This window comes from Felis catus, chromosome C1 (genome assembly GCF_018350175.1).
Source record: "Felis catus isolate Fca126 chromosome C1, F.catus_Fca126_mat1.0, whole genome shotgun sequence".
In the NCBI taxonomy this organism is placed as follows: Eukaryota; Metazoa; Chordata; class Mammalia; order Carnivora; family Felidae; genus Felis; species Felis catus.
Genome location: NC_058375.1, coordinates 169,777,867 through 169,801,159, shown reverse-complemented (window position 1 = coordinate 169,801,159; position 23,293 = coordinate 169,777,867). Strand labels below are relative to the sequence as shown.

Sequence of the window (23,293 nt, the reverse complement as noted above, 5' to 3'; positions counted from 1 at the left end):
TACCTTGAAATGCCGTAAATAATTAATACTGTTCTGGAGGCCAGAACTTTGAATAACCAAAAGCCCTGTTCAATAAACATATACCGTCCGGGAAAACCTTACCTTATACTGATGCTTTATCGTCTCTGCCAGTTCTGAGAATGACAAATTATCTTTCCTTTATTTTTATAACCTCCAGCAAAGTGGTTTGCTAGAGATAAACTCATAGAAAGTAGTTACTGAATTAATGAATGACTATATGTTTGAATCAATGGAATTTCTTATTTGATGATAATGGAATTTCTCATTTGATGATTTCTTCATTTGAAGATTTATAAAATACTAATGATTTCCTAAAATGCAACAGGAAATAGCTCATATTTCAAGTAACAAAAAGTGGCAGGGGAGATTTGGGCATATTTTATTTTAGATTTAGCATTTTTTTTTCTTAATAGCTAGTGGAAATGATGGGAAATATATCTCTCACCGCTCAAAAAATGAGGAAAATTCTGCTGTCCTTTGTCCATTAACGTGCTGGAGGAAAAAGGATGTTTAGCATCTAAAGACTCATATATTGAGATCTTTTGAATCAAGAAATCTGGCATTTCTTCATTTTGAAATAAACACTGTGGACCCCTCTGTGTACAGAAATATGATAAATGTAGATCTTAAAAGTTTCGTTAAACATTCTTCTGTAAGTTAAACCCAGACACACAGTCATGTCTAAATGTATTTAGCGTTTATTTTTTACTCTTTAAAGTGAAGCTATTTACATTTGACCTTAGAAGGCAAACCATTTCAGTAGGACATCAGGGATTAAGCTGGGCAGTATTAAAGTTAGAACACTCACATGTATGCAAATGTCATTAAAAGGAAAAATCACCATAAAATAAATGTTTATTCTTTAATTGGACGTGATATCGAACAATCTGTACTTAGTTCTAAAGTTCAATCAGGGACAGCTTCCCAGGAGGTATATTACTACTGTATGAGTGTGGAGAGAAGAGGTGGAGAATGCTTCTGGAAGTCAAGGAGTGGCCTTCCATACGATATTCAGAAAAGTTAATAGTTCAGTTATTCCCAAGAAGCCTTCTTGCTGCAGACCCGTAATTAATGGTCCCACTGCTCCTCTCTTTCGTTTACACCTTCTTCTTCTTCAGGGAATGCTGATTCATTCTGGCCCTTCAGATGCTTAACTCCTGAAATTATAAAAAATTATGCTCTATTTAAGTGAAATTTATTTCTAACAGGTTCACTGCTTTGCTGCAAGAGATGAAGAAAATGAGTGGAAAGTATTCTCTGGTGTATATGTGTTTTCTCCAAGACTTTCAATAATCTAACCCTATGTAAACCTTTTAATTCACTGAGAAATAAAAACACACCCAGCCAAATTTCCATTCGAGACAGGCTCCCTTTGTAATTATATCTTCTCCATGAAGAATTGCATCACAGCCTATTAAAAACCTGTTAACTAAAAATCCACTCACAGACTCTTATTGTAATTTTCATATATCATTTAGTTCAAATATTTCTTTTGGCATCCCTGAAATCTAGTACAATGAGAACCATTGAAGAAACCCCCTAGGAACAAAAGGGATGTGTGTGCCATTTCTGTACCTTGTAAACAACAAAAGAATCACGATATTGTTAGTCTCCTTTAGGAATCAGAATATACTCCTTTTATTACAAAACATCTGTACACAAAATTCTTCAGTAACTTCCCCCACAGCCCACAGAGAGGCAAAACACTGGCACCCCTCTCAAGGTACACAGGCTTATATGATCCAGCCTCTCCCTACCTATGTGGACTCATTCCTTCCCAGCCCTTCCTGCTTCCCCTTCCACAGTAATTTAGGAGTTAGGAGTTAGCAACACTAACCTCTTCCACATTCCCTGATCACTCCAGGCTCCCTCAAGCCTCCCAGCTCTTCTCGCTCTGTTCTCACTGCCAAATAGCTTCTTCCCACTCACCCACCTGATAATCTCCCACTCATGCCTCCGCCTCAGCCTGCCTCTTCTGTGAAGGCTCCTCTTATTTTCCAAGCGGACTTGGCTAGATCTTCCTTATATTTCACTACTGCTCTTGGATCATTTTCTCTTGTATCAATTACCTTATAGAAGTGATTTGTTTACATATCTTTCTCATTAGAGCAAACTTCTTGATGTCAGAATTATGTAGTTTCAGTTTGGGGTCCCAGGCACGATGCCTGGCAAATAGTTGGTGCTCGTTAATACTGATGGAATAAATGACTGATATAGTTAATTAATAAACAACTTGGCATATGTCTTGGCATGTTTTTCTTTCATAATTTCAAATTAATCCAAATTTTGAGTATTAACCAGAAGGCAATTACCACAACCATAGTCAATCTACAAAATTACCTTTCATTTCACTTGGATCTGTTCCGTTAACACATAACAGCTGACACTTCATGCATTGATACTTAAAATGAAAAATTTTATATATTTTGCATATTTTAGAAAATTGGTTTATGAGATTTTTCTAAGTATTACTGAAAAATATTCCAGTTAGAATTGGTAAGTGAAAGGAAGTCCTTGCTCTTGTTTCCTATGAAACAAAGAAACTCAAAAAAAAAAAAAAGTGTAGATTTGCATGCACTGTAGTCAGCAAGCCCCAGTGTGCTGTTTGGCAAAGAATGACATCCTTGGGCTTGGTGGATTTTCTTGCAAAAATATTTGATCAGTTGTAATAATATTTAAATACCTTAATTTCATCTGTAAACACAGATCACTCACAATTCCTGTTGACCCAAAACTGAAGAAAGAGAGACACTTATTATTAACAAAAGAACTTATTTCATATTATTACAAATTGCAGGGTGGGAGGAAAAGGTCTAAATGTTAAGGAGAAGGGAAGAGAGTTCATTCATTCAATCAGCATCCAATCAGTTACTCTGATAGAGTCTTATATACCTGAGTCACTAAACCTCACAACTCCATGACGATACCTGGATGGTAAAATTTAGACTTGAAGAAAGTATGTGATTTGTTCAAGGTTGTAAGGATAGTGTAGTATATATTTTTTTTTACTGTTTATTCATTTATTTTGATTAAAAGAGCGAGCAAGCAAGCATGAGTGGGGGAGGGGCAGAGAGAGGGTGGGTAGAGAGAGAATCCCAAGCAGGCTGGACCCTAGTGTCAGTGCAGAGCCCAGTGCAGGGCTTGAACTAATGAACCATGAGGTCACGACCTGAGCCAAATCAAGAGTCAGATGCTCAACCGACTGAGCTACCCAGGTGCCCCAAGGATAGTGTAGTTTTAAGATAAGTTATGACACATCATATTCCTGCAGTATATACTGATTTACTGAATAGATGAATAAGTGAATGAGGCATAAGGTTTCATTGTCAGGAGACCCTAATTCATTTTCACCTTTAGCTTTTTGGTTGCTGACCTAGATTTTCCTATCATTCTCTAAGATTTATTGTAGATTTACAGTACCTATTAACCTGGCTCAGACAATATTGGGATTGCCTCTGAAATATTAAAGAACAGTAATCTTTCAGCCACCTGTCAGTCCCCTGAGCTGAAATGTCTGTACCTCTCTGAGTCTGAAAGGTTCTATTACCTCCAGAGCTCATCCCTTTCATCCACAAGGTAACTACAGAGCAATAAAGTTGTGTTCAAGACTACTTTCTTTAAATTAGGGTTAATAGCTTAATGGAAACATTGATTTGTTTATACGAGGGGCTCAAACATTAAAAAAATATGGTAACCAAAAAAGTCCAACTTACTAAACCATTAGTCAATCACTTCCCTTACTTGAGTATAGACCTACTTGCTTATCCTGATCCACATTTGATTTATTTTATAATAATGGTCACAAAGTTATAATGGGAAGCTTTTTTAAAAGTAAAATTACTCACTTGGGCAAACCTTGGAAGATGTCTTTCTTAGCCTTTTTTCAGGTGTGACATTAACTATTTCTGGGTGAGGGGCGCCTGGGTGGCGCAGTCGGTTAAGCCTCCGACTTCAGCCAGGTCATGATCTCGCGGTCCGTGAGTTCGAGCCCCGCGTCGGGCTCTGGGCTGATGGCTCAGAGCCTGGAGCCTGTTTCCGATTCTGTGTCTCCCTCTCTCTCTGCCCCTCCCCCGTTCATGCTCTGTCTCTCTCTGTCCCAAAAATAAAATAAAAACGTTGAAAAAAAAATTAAAAGATTTGGTGAGGCAGGAGTTGATAACATACGAACATCTCCACAGAACTGACACATTCTTTGGATCTCAAAGCAATTTACATTCATGTCATCTTTCCCTTGGATAACCGATAGTTGGTTAACTTGTGCTTTGAATCTTTTCTCCTATCAGCAACAATTGTTTGCTTATCCATGCAGTAACACTAAGATTAAAGTGTGAGTTCCATGAGGACTATCTAATAATTTCTTTCTCCCCACTCTCTCCTCCTATTCCCAAACACACATATACTTTGTGCTTACATTTTCTTTAAACCTTCGTTTAATATTAAGGTCATTGTAGAGGTGGAAGAAAATAACTTGGGCTGAGGACTTGCTAAAAAGTCCTCAGAGTCTCCTCCTCTGCCAAATGCTAATAAGCACGTATTTAAACACCTTGGCGGCACCAGCAGACTCGGCATGGTGCGGCAAAGAGTCTCCCGGAGCACGCAGAGACTCAGCCAGCCCTGCGCACGGGCAGAAGGCAAAGGGACCCCCCAAAACACAACTGAGGTTCTTTTCTCCATGTAAGACCAAAATATGCAGTATGAACGCATGAAGGAATGAAGAAAACAGAGGGTAACAGAAGGAAAGGAAATAAATGTTGCCCCAAAGAGGATACAATCCCTCTGGTCTTCTCCAGTCTATAGATCAGGTGAGTAAATGTGAGTCGGATGAAATTGTAAAGCGACTGAGTGAGGGACTATGAATAATGAATCCACAGAGGGAAGCTTCTATTTGGCAAGCCACAGGTCAATATGTTTACCAGTTAATTTGGAGTGACGGAAGGCAGGCTTATTTCCATCTGTAGACGACATAACACTTAGAGGAAAAGATGGCTTAATGAAAGACAAAACTAATACTCCAGAAGCTTTCTAAGAGCTGGGAAGAGGCTGATGGGAGGAAGATTCAGGTCAACAGGGAGTTTCATTTTTAGAAAGATTACATTGCTTCTGGGGGTTGCTTCTAGGGCACCTGGGTGGCTCAGTCAGTTAAGCCTCTGACTTTGGCTCAGGTCATGATCTCACAGTTCATGAGTTCGAGCCCCACACTGGGCTCTGTGCTGGCACCATGGAGCCTGCTTGGGATTCGCTCTCTCTATCCCCCTCCCCCACTTGCCTGTTCTCTCTCTCTCTCTCAAAATAAAAATAAGATAAAAAAAAAAAAAAGAGGGGCACCTGGGTGGCTCAGTCGGTTAAGTTTCCAACTCTTGGTTTCAGCTCAGGTCATGACTCATAACTTCATGGGTTCGAAACCCACATTGGGCTCTACACAGCCAGGGTGGAGCCTGCTTGGAATTCTCTCTCTCCCTTTCTCTCTTTCTTTGTCCCTCCTCCATTTGTGCTATCTTTGTCTCTCTCAAAATAAGCAAATAAACTTAAATTAAAAAACATATATTGAAGAAAAAATAAAAAAACAAAAAATAAACAAAAACAAAAATAAACAATAAATAAAATTACGTTACTTCTAAAAAATACAGAATGAGGGCAGCTTCAATTGATTATAGTTAGGGGTTTAAGGTGACCAAAATTCCAACATGACCCAGTAGAATCACCTGCTTAGGGACCAGGCTCTTGGTGGTGTCAGCACAGCATTCCTAACAGCAGTCAGTAGTTTAATGAACTACTTCCCAACCATGGGTTGTCAGACCTTTTCTGGAATATGCTGCCTAATTGTGAGCTCTCTGTTTCAAGAGTTCCATTAACTGAGATTAAAAGTAGTCTTATGAAATCACTTTTCTAGAACAATTGTATCTGAAACTGGAGTGCCTGGCACACAGAAAATTAAGAGAGGACAAAAGAGGCTGCCTTTGAATTCCTAAAAGACTGGAAAAAGAACTAAAATGTATCTATGTAGCTTCTGAGAGCAGAAATAGGATCAGTAGCTGACACTTATGGGGTAGGGGCAGATTATAGTTTAGTACAAAGAAGAAAATCCTAAACTCTTAATGTATGTCCAGCAGTAAACATGTGAGTGAGCTCTCATCACTCTGTGGGTTCAAGTCTAACCTAAATGTCTATCTTTGAGAAGAGTCATAGAAGGAGGCAGGAATTGTGGAGCAGGAGGGACAGACATCCTCGCTGGCCTTGAGACACTAGTAGTCCATAAAAGAGATCTCTTCTACTGAAAAATTTGCTCTTCTGTGAGTACTTTAAGTTACAATAAAATAATTATGACTTCTAATGACATAAATGGCCCAAATCCACATTTTAAAACTAATTTACATTGAGAGTAGCAAATGGATATTTATTTATTTATTTATTTATTTATTTATTTATTTATTTATTTATTTTAGCCACATACTTTAGACCTTAAAAATCATTCTAAAGTCCTCTAGGGAATATATGGGTGGATTTTACAGAGCCTCTGACCCTCTTGGAATTCTATTTATAGTCGTATTTGTGCTTTAGGGGGGAAAAGGCCCATGGTTTTCAGTAGAATCTCAGAGGAGTCTGACCCACAAATAATTGTGAGCACGAATCCAGGTTTAATCCCTTTAGTTTAAAGATGAAGGAACAATTTCAGATGGCAAAGTGACTTGCTTAAATTCACACAGAAGTCATTGGCTGATCTGAGACACAAACCTTGGCCCCTAAATCCTACTGGGGTCTTTTCATCTGGGTCACCAAGACTCAATCTTGCCCTGTCATTGACTTTTCCCAAGTTAAAAACTGAAGAAAAATAAAGGGACAAGATCACAAGGCCCTTTTCATTATCACATTACTTGAAAGGACCTTACATAGCTGATAGAGTTAGATGTAGCTTTTCAGTCTGTCGCTGTTGTTGTTGTTGTGGCTGTTTTGTTTTGTTTTTTAATTTTTTTTCAACGTTTATTTATTTTTGGGACAGCGAGAGACAGAGCATGAACGGGGGAGGGGCAGAGAGAGAGGGAGACACAGAATCGGAAACAGGCTCCAGGCTCTGAGCCATCAGCCCAGAGCCTGACGCGGGGCTCGAACTCACAGACCGCGAGATCGTGACCTGGCTGAAGTCGGATGCTTAACCGACTGCGCCACCCAGGCGCCCCGTGTTGTGGCTGTTTTTAATGGAATTTAGAATAAAAAAGATGTAGAATTTAATCTCACCCAGGAACATTCCCAGAACAGAACCAAGTTACAAATAATGTTCAGAATATTACAAAAGAGACAGCCTTTCTCTCTGCTATGCTCAAACCTGATACAGGACTCTGGGAGACACAAAAAATATATCATGGTCTAGTCTGGCAGATGAGACAGTAATCATCAAGCAAAATGAGTTAAATATAATAAAGTTATAAAGCCCCTACTGTGTGTTGAGCATGGGAGAGACACAACTACAGATTAGATGGGGATGTAGGTCAAATGATGATGATGTATACACACATGAAGTTAATCCTGTGAATATGTGTTATGGACCAGTACTACAAATAAAACATTTGGAGAGTTCTGCTATGAGAAAAAAGGGTTCCAACTTGGGATATATTAATCTGGAGAGCTATTTATTGAGGAATACACTGGATAGAGTAAGGGAAACAGCAAGTCTGAGTTCTATATATGAAAACTATTTGCAAAATACAATTAACAGCCATTCATTTTCGGAAGGCCTACTTCAGAAAATCTCAAAAGACTGTCTTTAGTGGCCCTAGGAAGATGATTTTCTAATGGTTCCTTGTGTATTGACCCTTCAAATTTTATCAAAATAATCATACTAGATATATTCAAGGAATGTAAGGTAACCTATAATATACATAGCAGGGCCCAACATACCTCAGGAAGAAAATGTGCTGTTTCCCCAAATGCTTTTGCATGTATTTTGTTAATCTTCTTGTCATTCACTTATCATGCACTGCTAATACAGTAATACACTTAGGGTCACAAAGATCAAGAGACATATTGATTTCATTCCACAGCTAAATGCATATCATCTCCTGAATTTACCTTAAATCTATCTCTTTCTACTTTATTTGAAATAAATTACATACATGCAGCATAGTTAATCTCTGTTCTGAAGTGGTGACTGGTCAGTTAATATAAACTGCAAATCAACACATGATCATTTCATTTGACACCCTATTACATAGGGAAGCATTTTTCTGGAGAGGAATAAATATGTGATATGCTTCTCTTTCCATCATACATGGGAATCGGGGTGGCATGTTTATGTGATACTCATAACTATTTGTAAGTATTATATGTCTTATGTGCAATTTTACTATGATGTATTTTACCAAAGCTGTTGCCCAAGAGTAAACCCTAGGTAAATGATTTAGCAGTAAATACAGAGAAGAAGATAGGGGAGGAGGTATACTTACAGACTGTTTGTTAGAAGTGTGAATTCAAATAATATCTTTGGGGAGCAGTTTAGCCTTACTTAAAATGTAAAGTGCCCACATCTTCGCAGTAAGTGTGAGGTGGGGGCCAGAATTTTGCAAGAGTCCTGCTACTCAGCCTAGGATGAGAATCACTTTGATAGCCTGAGTGTCTCTTTTGCCCTCTACAGTCAAGTGGCCTTCTAATACCCCTTTTTGATTCTAAGCTAATGCATTTTCTATGAACTCAGAAATAGAGTTAAATTTTTAAGCCTACATATAATGGAGCTAAATGTGTTGAGCAATTTCACTTTAGAAAGGGACAGAATGGCTCCCTAGCTTGCAAGACTTGACTGCCATTGATTGAACACAATAGCATGTCTAAAATAAAGAATGCATCAATCAGCAGGAGTCAGTGGTTAGCCCTGAAAGCACTAAAAATAAAATAATGAAAGGGGAGTTGCATTTACAGCCACAGAAGCTAATGCTGTCTGTGTTTTTTAAGAATGCCCACAGGAGGATGTCCTGTGCTGGCATTTTAGAAGGCTCTGTCTTCTAAGCGGGGTACTTTTCTGTTGAAGCAATGATCACTATAGGCTACCATAGCCTGATGCCAATATATGCCCAAACATAATCAAATCATCCGGCTCTGATTCTAATCTCACTGAGAAACCTTGTGACAACAACAGAGCTTCCTCACAAGGAGAAAAGACCCTGACTGGACTGAAAGAAGGTAGGAGTGAGTTGTGCAGCTAAGTGGGAGAAGACCGTCCCAGGCAAATGGAACAAAAATTGTAAAGGCTTTGTCTCAAGCATGCCTGCTGTGGTCAAAGGACAGCAATGAGCCTGGAGTGTCAGGAATGAGGTAGCAGTAGGAGGTAAGCTCAGACAGATGAATCCAGGCAGGCAGGGAGGAGGAGCCTGACGATGTAGGAAAATGTAGGACCTTGTAGGGGATATTATGAGCATTTTGGCTGTTATTCTATGAAGCTACTGACAAGATATTTTTGTTGTGATTGTTTGTTTGAGGAGAAGAGTAACATGATCTGATCTGCATTTTCAAAGAATAACTCTATGGTCCACGATATAAAGAGTTTAGACTTAGATGTCACCACTCTATTGTAACAAGTAAAAAGCTGAACAAGCTAAAAAAAATCAACAACTCCTAGATCTACCATTAGAGAAGTAAGGACACAAAGCAAACCACTGCCAAAATATGAAAACACAGAAAGGTGGATACAGAAAAACACAACTTACAGGAGCAGAAACCCATGCAGGAAGCACTGCCAGGGAGGAAAACCTGAGCTGTACTGGATGAATGGCTGAGGGCTCATTGTGGACAAGATGGACAGATTAAAAACTCCAGGGGCAGGAGCGCAGCCATTTAGGGCCCTCACCTTTTTGTGAATTTTACCTCCTGGAGCTCTACTAGATTCTTGCAATAAAAAGCAGAGAAAAAAAATCTCCTCATGCTTTTTAAAAATGTTTTATGTTTATTTATTTATTTTTGAGGGAGACAGAGACAGCATGAGTGGGGGAGAGAGCGAGAGAGAGAGGGAGAAAGACAGGGTGGGGGGGCCCGTGGGGGGCAGAGAATCCCAAGAAGGCTCTGCTCCCGTCAACACAGAGCCCAAGGCAAGGCTCAAACCATGAGATCATGACCAGAGCTGAAACCAAGATTTGGACATTTAACCGAATGAGCCACCCAGGTGCCCCATCCTCTTGCTTTTGACAAGGAAGACAAATAGTGGCCATTTTCAAAAACAGAGCATTCTGTTCTTCTTAATAAGGTCTGCTCTTAAGAGGTTTTTACCAGAGATTAACCTTCTGGGGTTATCAAAGACTAACATACTTGGGGGTGGGGGCAGCAGAGAGAAATACCTAATTCCATTCCCTTCAGCCATCGTGTCCTACCTAAGTGGGGATGAAGGAGACCGAGGTTTAAAGTCCAGAGGCACAGGCTCACTAAAAGGTTGAAATCTATTAATAGACTACAGAACACTTCCTCCCTGCTCCTCACTACCACATTACTGAAGGTCTGTTTACCACAGTTCCTTTTACCCAATACATCATGTTCACCTTTCCACAAAAATTACAAGGCATTCTATAGGCAAAAAACACAGTTTGAAGAGACTGAATAAAATGAGAACCAGAGTCAGATATGATAGTAATGTTGGAATTACCACACCAAAAACTGTGTTTTAAGCTATAATTAATATGCTAAGGATGTTAATGGAAAAAGTAGATAACCTGAAAGAACAGATGGATAATGTAAGCAGAGAAATGGAAATTCTAAGGAAAAATAAAAAAAAGAGACACTAGAGATCAAAAACACTGTAACAGAAACAAAGAATGTCTTTGGCAGGCTCATTAGCAGACTGGACATGGATGCGGAAAGAATGTCTGAGCTTGAAGATACGACAATAGAAAACTCCAAAACTGAAAAGCAAAGAGAAAAAGAAAAATACAAAACAGAAAATTCAAGAACTGTGAGACAACTACAAAAGGTGTAACATACTTGAAATGGGAATACCAGAATGAGAAAAAAAGAAAGAAAAAAATAGAGGCAATATTTAAAGACATGACTTGAGAATTTCTCTCTAATTAATGTCAGACACCAAATCATACACCCAGGAAGCTCAGAGAATTCCAACACAGGATAAATGCCCAAATTACTACACCTACAAATACAGTAGTCAAACTACATAAAATCAAAGATAAAGAAAAAAAAGGAAAAACACAGGAAAACAAACAAAACAAAAGAAGAAGAAGAGGAAGAAGAAAGAAGAAGAAGAGGAGGAGGAGGAGGAAGAGGAAGAAGAAGAAAGAAGAAGAAAAAGAAGAAGAAGAAGAAGAAGAAGAAGAAGAAGAAGAAAGAAGAAGAAGAGGAGGAGGAGGAAGAGGAAGAAGAAAGAAGAAGGAAGAAGAAGAAGAAGAAGAAGAAGAAGAAGAAGAAGAAGAAGAAGAAGAAGAAGAAGAAAGAAAGAAAGAAAGAAAGAAAGAAAGAAAGAAAGAAAGAAAGAAAGAAAGAAAGAAAGAAACCCTGAAAGAAGCCAGAGGAAAAAAACATGTTACTCATAGTGGAACAGAGATAATAATCACATCCAACTGCTCCTCAGAAACTATGCAAGAGAGAAGAGAGTGAAGAATAATATTTAAAATGTTGACAGAAAAAAAAACCCAGCAACCTACAATTCTGTACTCTGAAATTATTCCTCAAAAATGAAGGAGAAATAATGACTTTCTCAGACAAACAAAAATTGAGTGAAATTTGTTGCCAGTAGACCTGACTTGCAAGAAATGTTGAAAGAAATTCTTTGGATAGAAGGAAAATAATATAGGTCAACAACATGATCTACATAAAGAAAGGTAGAGCATCAATGAAGGAATAAATGAAGGTAAAAAAACCTTAACTTCTCTTATTCTTAATTGATTTAATAGCAGATGTTCAAAATTAATAATAGCAACAATGTATTCAATTATATATGCTTATGTATATATGTTATATATATGTTTATGTTGCTTATATATAAGTGAAATGAATGACAATGATGATTTAAGGTATAAGAGAGAGGAATAAGATTACTGCATTATTTTTATAAGGTATACTATCTGTGAAGTAGTATAGTGTTATTTGAAAGTAGTCTTGGATTAGTTGTAAATGTATGCTGCAAATTGTAGGGCAACCACTAAAAATTTTTTTAAAAAGTATAAGTGGGGTGCCTGGGTGGCTCAGTCGGTTAAGCGTCCAACTCTTGATTTCAGCTCAGGTCATGATCTCATGGTTTGTGAGTTCGAACCCCGCATCAGGCTCTCCACTGACAGTGTGGAACCTGCTTGGGGTTCTCTCTGTGTGCCTCTCTCTCTCGTTTATGTTCTCTCTCTCTCTCTCTCTCTCTCAAAATAAGTAAACTTAAAAAAATAAAAATAAAAAACAAAAATAAAAATAAAAAGTATACCCAATAGGCTAAGAAAGGAGAAAAAATGGAATGATACAAAACGCTCCATTAAAACTACAAAAGGCTGGGGCACCTGTGTGGCTCAGTTGGTTAAGTGTCCAACTTTGGCTCAGGTCATGATCTTGTGGTCCATGAGTTCGAGCCCTGTGTGGGGCTGTGTGCTGACAGCTCAGAGCCCGGAGCCTGCTTCAGATTCTGTGTTTCCCTCTCTCTCTGCCCCTCCCCAACTCGTGCTCTGTCTCTCAAAAATAAATGAAAACATTAAAAAAAATTTTTTTTAAACTACAAAAGGCAAAAAAGAGTGGGAGACAAAAACAGAGACAAAGAACAAGGGCAACAAACAGAAAGCATGGTATTTATTAATATAAGACCCAACTATAGATTGTCTATAAGAAATTTACTTTAAATAGGTGAGGTGCCTGGGTGGCTCAGTCAGTTAAGCATCAGACTTCAGCTCAGGTCATGATCTCACAGTTCATGAGTTCAAGCCCCACATCAAGCTCACTGTTCTCAGCACAGAGCAGCACAGAGTCCACTTTGGATCCTCTGTCTCTCTCTCTGCCCCTCCCCTGCTTGTGTGTGTGCATGCTCTCTCTCCCAAAAATAAATAAACATTTAAAAATAAATAAATAAATAAATAAATAGACATATACAGATTAAAAGTATAAACGTGTGGAGAAAATACATTTTGCTAACATTAATCGAAGAAAGCAGGAATAGCTATATTACTTTTTTACCAGCTAGACCCACAGATCTGACCTTTACTGCCCACCTGCTTGTACTCGTCCACTTTGTCCCACACTTTTCTTTAAGCTTTTTTCCCCAGCTTGTCTCTAAACTCAAGCAAATGGAAAGTGAAATCACCCCTTGAGGGATACCAACTGCTCTTAACAAGACCTCCAGTTGGCCTAGACCACTCAGACCAGTAAACCCACCTCAACCCTGCACAGATGGACCATGGAGTGAGCTCTAGAATATCCGACAATTACATTTACCTCATTATAATACTAAAATCTCCACCCAAGGAGGAGTATAAGCCTCATTTACATAACATACAATGTATATATAGGCATGTTTCACAACCTTATGCCTGCCTCTATATATGGTAACAAGGCTCCCCCTTTTAAATATTTATCCTAAGTCTAAATAAAAGGAACCCATCCACCCTTGTTCAGGGAGTCACGGCTTTGAAAGTTATTCCCTGTGATCTCCTTATTTGCTGCAAAAATAAAGTTTACTTTGTGCGACATTTCCACCTGGTGTATCTGTAACTCACCAAGGAGCGAACTCACTTTGGTTTGGTTTCACTTTCAGACTAAACAGACTTCAAAGCAAGGAAAATTATCAGAGATAAAGTAGAGCATTATACCTGACGGAACTACAATTGATATAAAGCCCAACTCTCTATAGTCCTAATGCCTAAACCTAGACAAGTAAACACAACTGACACAAAACTTACAACCATGAAGATGGCTTTCACATAAAACTTTTAACCACATTTCTTAAGTAAGCTTCAACATTTCCTGAAAGATATACTTCATTTTCCTGTTTCAATCATTCTTAATTTTTTCACTCCTAGAACAATGCCTTAACATCATAGATGCTTAGTTCATTTTAAGTGAAGAACTGACTTCAATCGCACTTTCATTAAAAACATTTCCTATTCAAAGATTAAATAATTTTCAATCTAGCCAATTTTTTCCCCCCAGATGAATGAACTTCTTTTCCACCGACTGAAGTCACATCTTCTATGATAGAAAAAGTAGAGTGTTCTTGGTCTGGAGTTATTTTGTTCTTCTCAGTTTCCTATGCTTTTTTAGGTTATCAGTCTAGACTCACTTAGCAATTATTATTCTAAAATTCCACCTAGTTCAAGAAAATGTGTAGTAAATCTTAAAGATGGAAACAAGAAATGGTACTTTCCCCAGTATACAATGTTGCTCTGATCACCAAACACAGGTAATTAATCCCATTGGGCATATGGCTTTTACAACAAATGGATTTAATTATTTTGGTCTCCTCAGTGTTTCTCTTGTTACTTAACATTTTCTTTTATTGGAAAGTGCTAATCTTGATGAGTTGATAGTTCACATCCAGTCTCAAAACTCTGCTCAGTTCTCTCTATATCCTGAGGCTGTTTTCCTCCACTTTGTCTGTGGAGGGCCTCAGCTCAGTTTGCTTCTCATTATGCAGCTTGCTGGCCGCCAGGAAGCTTCTGAATGACGAGATTGTTCTGCTGTTTCATCCTCTGCCCGACCCAAGGACATGCAGTTCACACTCAGAGCCTTGCAACTGTTTTGCTCTGACCCTGCTTTTCTGTTCATTTACCATTGTTCTGTTAGCCATTCTGGTTCATAGCCAGTGTAACTCTCTGACCATCCCTTTAAATAACAGCAATTCTTTGTATTGCCATGGGGCTCACTGACCTACTTTCTTCTTTGATTTGCTGCCCTACAGTTGGTCTGTTTCACTTGTCTCCCAGATGTAAAATCACAGTATCTCTTCTTTTACATAGATCCTCAGCAAACTCTCCTCGGATGAACTGATACCATTTTTTTTCTTATGTCTTCTTAAATATTGATTTTATTAAACATACTTGATGCAAAGGAGCAATTGTACACTCAAGTTCTACAGGCAGTAGCAATTTTACATAGTTTACATGACGAAGAAAAATAATTAATACATTTTTTTGCTTAAAATGATAATATTCTGTTATTTCTACCTTATGATATTCAAATGTAGTAGCTAGGGGGAAAAAGCATTTACTTACCTAATTTCCTTAGTTTCTCAACACTTACCTGAAATTTTTTTTTTCATTACCAAAATTGGAACCCCCAACTCTCTCGAACATTATAAATCAATTACTCTAAAATCTTGGCTTTTGAATTTGCAAATTTCTCTCTTAAAAAGGTAAACAATCTTATTTTCAGTGTACAAATATTTCATTCAATTTATAAAAATGTATAATTATCTTCTACGATTATTAATAAAAATTAATGTATGTTTTTTCAAAACCCCATGTTGAATTTCATTTAAACCCGCAGTTGGAGAGGAAGAATTCTCTTGAAGTATGTTTATGGCTTATCACGCCCCCCAAATGATGTCAAAGCATTTCAGTTTGTTCCCCAAATTTGCTGTCCATTCATCTGTTTAACTTTTCTTAGTTATTTATTTTTATTTCTCCTTCAAATAATGGAAACTACTCTGAGGAAAAATATAAGGTAATCACAAGATTTTTAGAAATAAAATGAAATTATTGAGAATAGACAGCACTTTTATTTTTGGTTTGATATACTAACTAGAAATAGTTTCCAGTTTACTAACACAAGGGAGCAGCACCTCACACACAAAATGTGAGACGGGTCATTTGCCTAGGACCTCTTATGCAACACTTGGCATGAATTGGGCTATTGATATAATCTCCAAATGGGTTCATATGTATATATGTGATTGTATAATCACAGATATATTTATTGACAAATTTAGTGATAATTTAAAAAAAATCTCATAAAACTTTACACACATCTGATTATTAGATATAGTACCTGGATTATGCCATGAATTATTCTTTTTTTGTAAATATCATAATTATGAACAGTTTATATTATATCCTAAGTATTTTTATGTCAAATGAAAATATTGACATATCTATCATGCTTGCAATCCTGTTTTGGTATTACATCATTTATTAATACAGGGAACCTCAAAAAAAGGAAAGTGGCCAGTGTCTCCTGTCATCCAGATGGTTTAATAAGGAAGACATAGAAACCAATGGGCACAGAAGGAGAACAGCCTGTGTTCCTGCTCCATCCCCGTATAGTCTCCTCCCCATATAACTATTAGCCCAGAGAGTTGCCTTCCCTTAAGTAGCGATAGTGCTGTAAGAAAGCACATTTTCTCAATCACAGAAGTACAACCTTTAAGGGTTGAAAGAACTTTAAAAGGTAGTCTTGAATATAAATAGCACTCCAGCTTCTTCCTAACACGTACATACCACCAGAACCACCACCAGCACCACCATCATATTAAGATGCAGAAACCAAGGCCCATTTTCTGAAGTCTCATAGCAAGTAGCAGTCACTCAATGCAGAATACAGGTCATCAGACTTTTATTCCATACTGTCTGCATCATACCACACTAGACATAGAGAGTGCCTAGGGATCCCAGCAGAGTTACTTTTCATGCCCTCTCTCACCCAATCATGATCTAGTTGCATGATGTCCACTAAGAGGTAAATCACTAAGAGGTAAAATGTATTCCATGGTGTGTGGAAGCTGGGCTCTTTAGAAAGATACTCTGATGAATGTTTGGTGACATTGAAATGGACTGTTACTATAATAATTTAGGCATATTATGGATTCTGCTTCTATAAACTGACTTAAAAAATACCACTCATTGGTAGCATTGATTCTATGTATTTTCAGAGCCAAATCCCTTACCAATTTTCAGAATGCGATCCTTTTTTATAATTGGAGGTTGCATGTTGTGAAAATTCACCAATAGTACTACCAGAATATAATTAGAAGTGGGCAGAAATAAGAGGTATGATTTTCTAAGTTTCTAAGGAAGATTTGTTTACTTTTCAACAAATATTATTACCCATGTATTCTTGATTTGTACTTTATAATGAGTATTTATTGATTAATCTTTTCCACGATGCTTCTTACCCTCCCCTGTTTACAGGGAATGACTCTTCTCTTCACTCATTTTCTTTAAGGAACCACTCCAAACATAGGGTAATCATCAGCACTGCCTGGTTCTTATATTACCTTGCCCCGTGGCCATCGTTGCCAACACGAGGGGCACCTGACCCATGCTGGGCCAATCATAATGCTTCCTTTGTGATTTTGCTGTCTGAAACCAAGTCATTACAAGTGCATTTTGAAATTATAGGTGGTGTAAAATGTTAAACTTGCTTACTCTTGATGACCATACTTCCTACATGAGGAGACAGCCCGTCTGCCCTGGACCACAAGGAGGATGAAGTCAATAGACAAAGTAAAGGAAATGGAAGACAGGCAGCCTTTGATTATCCATTTCCTGAGACTCAGCTGCTTCCTTTCTTTCCTTTGCTCCTAGTTTGTTTACCCTTAACATAAGGTAACTGAGTAATCTTTCAATAAATTTCCCTTTTGCCTGAACTAATTAGGTTTGGGTTTTGACATGTAAAACCTAAAGTGTCCTGAATAGTCTATTCTCCTTATCTTGTATCTTCCCTGGAATCTTCTCTTGGCATGGAAGACAGAAAAGAGAAATGAAAGGCAACTGGGATATTTCTTTTTTGTTCTTTTCTTTTTTTTTTTGCCTCTACCTCCAGCTTTGAATGAAACATATGATGACCTCAGAACCAGACAAAAATGAGAAATGTTCCCAATATGTCTCAAGAGTGTCCTTCAAATTAAATCTAAACCTTAGATTCATTACTGGTAAAGTAATAGAGGAGATTTAGGAGATTTTTTTTTTTTTTTTTTTTTTTTTTTTTTTTTACAAAATCAGTAATTGTCTCCTTATGGCAAGGCAAGTTCTGAAGGATGGATATCATAAACTTGCAGGTCAGAGGTCAAAATCATTGCAACTTATTTCATGGTTTCTTTGGTTCCTGAGGCAATAGTTTTATTATTACAAAACCCTGAACATTTATGGTCAGCTCTTATTGTGTAGATCTGTAAACAACGGGATGACAGAATTTTAGTGATTCTAAAAGAAGTGTTTTGCCGAGAATTATCACAACCTAGGCTTCATAATGCTTAAAATCTGTCAGTTTTCTCAGACGAAACATCTACTTCAGTAAATTGTGAAGATATACCAGGCATTGACACACATGATGTCATAACACATTAAAAGCAATCTCCTGAAGACTCTAGAAAAACATAGCAAAGAAAAACTTTTTTAAAATCCCCAAATTAGCTCTTTAGCTTCCTCCTTATCATTATTTCAATTTGGCTTTGAAATACAAATAAATTGGATCTATAATTTTTGATGCCATACTTTTCTTGCTGTTCATCTATGTTTTCCCATTCACCTAATTTACCCTTGTATCATGATCTCTGCCAATTTGAGGCAATCAGTTTAGGCATGGTTTACCTCAACCCCCAGGTGGGACATTCAATCTGTGTTGGGGTAGAAGATTACTTTGGAAATTTCATTCTTTTCTTTTTTTGCACCTTCATCTTGTATTATCAATTTTTGTGATTAACATGAGCTAACCTAATATGGGCCTCCCTTCTGCTTTCCCTATTATTTTCCTGATTCTAATTCTATCATCCTGTTTAATAATAGTAAGAACATATTATAGCACTTTTCAAATTTTCAAGGCAATAAATATATTTTTCTATCCTTAATATAATGCGGAGAAGTGGGAAGGACTACTGTTATTACTCCCATTTCACAGTTGGAGAAATTATGTCTGCCAATTATTAAATGAGTTGCCCAAGATCCCCTAGCAAGACAGTATCAGAACTGGTATCAGAACTCAAAATTCCTAAATTCTAATCTAGTTATTTTTACACTCTGGCACCCAATTTCTCTTTCCCTTTGGGTCAAGATCTCATTATTCCAGTCACAAGCTCTTCCTCCATTCACTTGTGACATAATATGATGAACATTTTAAAAATTTATTTATTTTTTCCTGGAGAATATGGATTCTTTTCTCAGACCTCTAAAGAAAGGTTCAAGTAATGGCAATTTTAATCCAGGTGTCAAGAAAGATCATGATAGGTGGAGATGATTTAGGAAATTAGTACTGCTCCTTTACATCACAATATTTAGATAGGTCTCTGTTCTCTGCTTGCAGGGCTGAGGCTATTTAGGAATAAGGCTGATATTTTTCCAGGACAGGATTACTTTCAAATATTCTTAAGTACTTTTCCATAAATTATGGAAATGTCCTAGGAATTCCAACATCTCCTGAACTACTTCCTACACCAATATTATTGCAAAATTGCAGATAACCTCAGGCCTGATTTTTTTCCTAGAAAACATCACTAAAAGAATGTAGAGAGACAGATTACATCTGTTGGAGAGTTGATTACTAGAATCAAATTTTTCATGTTTTTTTTTCTACAAAGTTATTTTAGGAAGATTATTATATTCTCCCAATTACTTTTAGGTATTTGTTTTTAGGTTAATACTCTGTACACAAGTAACTGTAGATCAGTGTGTGTTGAGACAGAACAGCTTGTACCTTTTTGTTACATACCAAATATCATCATAAGAAGCCACATCCATCATATTTGAAAAAAAATCTAAAATTAATGAGCATTTTTTTTTTTGCTCTTTCCATTAGTCAAGAAGTCTACAAATTAAGAAGAGTTTGTGTTCCAAAAATGTGTTTGTAAGGTGTTTGGAACTCAATCTATTTTTTTATAAGGACAGATGTAAAATGTGGGGAATTTTGTTTTACTTTTCTAGATTGCTGACATACAAAACCTCCAGAGGAATAGACCTACATTTGCTGTTTTGATTCATCAATAGTGGAGGCTTTGGGGACTATGCTATCAACTGGCATCCAGGATTCAGAGAAAATTGTAGGATTATTATGCATGTGAAAGAAAAGGGAACCTTTTACTTTTGGAAGAGAAGGGACAGAATCAGAAAGGCCTGGGCAGTATCTCAGGGAAAGGAAGAGGGAAGGATATCGGTTGGGTCACATGAGAGGTAGAGAGACCTGAAAGGAGACCAGTATCTCATGAAAATTTAGAGAGTTTACCTTGGAATATTTGATAGCAGACCCTGTCCTCATTTTATCTTATGAAATTGTCAGTAAATACTACACCACTGCAATAAATGTACTTGAAGGATCAGGAAGAGAAAAATGGGAAGACATAGTTTGGGTTTCATGATAGTTATCCAGGGAAGACTTCAATGCCTATCTAACCCATAAAGATCCAGAAATGCAAAACCAGCATATCCATTTTAAGCCAAATCAAGACTAGCCTTATTTCTATAACCAAATACATTTTAAATTGTTTTGCAAATAATTTTTTCCAATTCCATTCTTTCCACGGATGGAGTAAAGGGTTGAATTGCATTCTTAGTCCCAGTAGTAAACTAATTTTTTATTCCCATGTCAATTCAATCAGAATTGGTTTGGGAGTGGTGGGGAGGAAAGAATTCTCATCATTTGACCCTGAGTGACTGATTTCTAATCATTATGTTTCCTTATGATGTACTACAAAACACATCAGAATAGAAAGTTTGATATGTGTGAGTGTATGTGTACAGGAGTAAATATGTATTAATTTTATCTACCCCTTAAGGATAGTTGATTAATATTTCAAGTACACTAATCAGGACTAACACTCCAGGGAGAGCTAGTTAGCATTTGAAGGACCCTAATGGAAAGTCCACTTCAGAAGAGCACCATTTGTAACTCCAATCAATATAAGAAAGTTTATTAATTAGTATACAATGTGCTAGAAATAGTTTTTCTTCAGGGAAATGAGTGGTACTTAAGGTATTTCTGCTGCTAGATAAATTGACTGGGCACCCTTTCATTTGCATGAATAAGGTCTAAATATCTAGTAAGCCTAATAGCAACATTCTTCAAAGTAGAAGCTAGGGATTCCAATACGTTCTGTGGGCAGTCTTTGTCACTTGGCTCTGACTAGCAATTTAAATTAATCCTGCTACTAGGAAACTGTCCCCCTTGCCTTGAGTAAACCTTTCATGCAAGTTGCTTGTTGGATAATTTAAAAGGGCAGAAAGATAAAACCCACTAAGATTTCAGAACAACTTGTGTGGTTCTCAGGGAAGGAGCTGCTTGTTAATAAATGTTTGCACATGTGGCAAAATTAGCAGCCAGCCATGTTGATTAGCTGAAAAAAAAAACAAATGCAATAAAGGAAACTGAAAATGTAAAGGCACAGAAACTGGAGGGAGCTTGATATATTTAAGAAAAGGGAAGAGGGCCACTGACGACAGAAAATAGAAGTGCATTTAAAGTCAAGTGGAGATTGTGAATGGAAGTCAGAGGATGGGAGCAGCCAGCTCATGTAGGGCCTGACTAGCCAAGGTGAGGAGTTGAATCTACTTCTAAGGGTACTGGAAAACCTCACTGGAACACAAATTACTTGTTAGTTGAATACTGCAGACACATTTGCCCAAAGAGGCCAAGCAGGATGAAGGAGACATATTATAAAAAATAGTAGCTCATGTTCCATAATAGATGATGATTGACAATAGACTTAAATGTTGAGGATACAAGAGTGAATGGCTAGGACTTTGGCAAATGAAGATCACATGCTTTATCTTGTGAGCCTATGTTCCTGGAGGACGGTGGTGAGGGGACAGCCTCAAATCAGATCCAGGTGATTGAGGTCATACAGAGGTGTGAGTCAAGTATTGCCACATCCTCTTGCTTTCCAAAACAAGCCATACATCTGAAGCTTTGAGTTAAGTCTATTGTTTAAATGATGACTACTTATTAAAAATAAAAATAAATTATTATATGAGATAAACAAATCATAAACTTAAATAGGGCATGTGAGCTATTTAAACAGGGCTTGTGAGTTATTCCACAAATAACATCTGATTGATACAGAGAATGTTTAACTTTCAATATGTATGAAATCTTTCTTCACCTTACCGTTCTTATAAGTTATAGCTTAATTATTCCTACTTTGGAGGTAAGAAAATAAAATATTTCAAGCTAATCCCAATTTTATTTTTTTAATTCTACAATCCAACAGCTTTTCATTCAATAAGTATTTATTGTGTGCCCATCATGTTCTAGATGCTTAAAATATGCGAATAAAGAAAAGATAAACATTTCTGCCCCTGTGAACTTTGTAAAGCCCTGGGAAGACACTTCCATTTAAAGGATAAGTGGGAATAGCAGGAAATGAAAAGGTCACAAAGGATTGATGGGGGGAGGGGGGGGATGGGGATTAAGGAGGGCACTGGTTGTGATGAGCACTGGGTGTTACATGTAAGTGAGGAATTACTAAATTCTACTCCTGAAACCCACTATACACTATATATTAACCAATTAGAATTTAAATAAAAATATTATTAAAAAGGTCACAAAGGAGGTTGAGGGTGGAGAGGTGGAAAAGACAAGTGATAAATGTAACAAATACATATATTATATAGTATTATACAAGGTAACTAATGCTACAGAGAAAAGAAAAATAGAGCAGGGTAAGGGAGATTGGGAGTGCCCATTGTCTTGGGAGGATTCCTATACACATCCCCAACTCTAGTCTGCTCAGGGATCTGCATTTGCTTTCTATCTAGAACTTCATTCTCTCCTCTCTCTACTGCTTTCTTCCACTCAGTTTGTAATACACACTCAAGTATCTTCTATACTAAAAATAAGCAAATAAACATAAACCTCCTTTAACCATGCATATTCCTCTTGCTTGTATCTCATCCTGTAAGAAATGAAGCTGTTTATGTTGCCGGGCCCAATTTCTCACCTCCTGTGCGCTCAACCCATATAAATTTCCCATATGATTTCCACTCCAATCTCTTCGCCAAAACTGTTTGTAGGTGACCTTTGACTGGCCTAACCCAACTGGCATTTCTTAAGCTTTCATCTTATTTCACCATTCCTCAGCCTTTGCCACTGTTTTTTTTTTTTAATTTTTAAAAAATGTTTTCATTTATTTTTGAAAGACAGAGAGACAGAGCATGAGCGGGGGAGGAGCAGAAAGAGAGGGAGACATAGAATCTGAAGCAGACTCCAGGCTCTAAGTTGTCAGCACAGAGCCCGGTGTGGGGCTTGAACTCATGAACTGTGAGATCATGACCTAAGCCAAAGTCAACGCTTAACCGACTGAGCCACCAAGGTGCCCTGTGCCTTTGCCACTGTTAAAGGTTCACTCTCTTTTGAGGATTCAACCTCTCTTGCCTTCTAAGATATCATTCTACCAGGA

At 37.4% G+C, this 23,293-nt stretch overlaps 1 protein-coding gene across 3 annotated transcripts in view; it reads right to left on the bottom strand.

Moving 5' to 3' along the window:
* Nucleotides 1–23,293, bottom strand: part of PPP1R1C (protein phosphatase 1 regulatory inhibitor subunit 1C) — a 127,571-nt gene that overhangs the window by 4,665 nt on the left and 99,613 nt on the right. For 2 of the 3 annotated variants that reach the window (XM_006935395.5, XM_003990915.6), the window contains exon 7: nt 697–1,178. The exons of the other annotated variant lie outside the window; for it this stretch is intronic. In XM_006935395.5, the coding sequence (XP_006935457.1) occupies nt 1,164–1,178 (15 nt within the window). In that variant the 3' untranslated portion in view covers nt 697–1,163. Of the gene's footprint in view, nt 1–696; nt 1,179–23,293 lie in introns of those variants that run through there. 3 annotated transcript variants of the gene reach the window in all.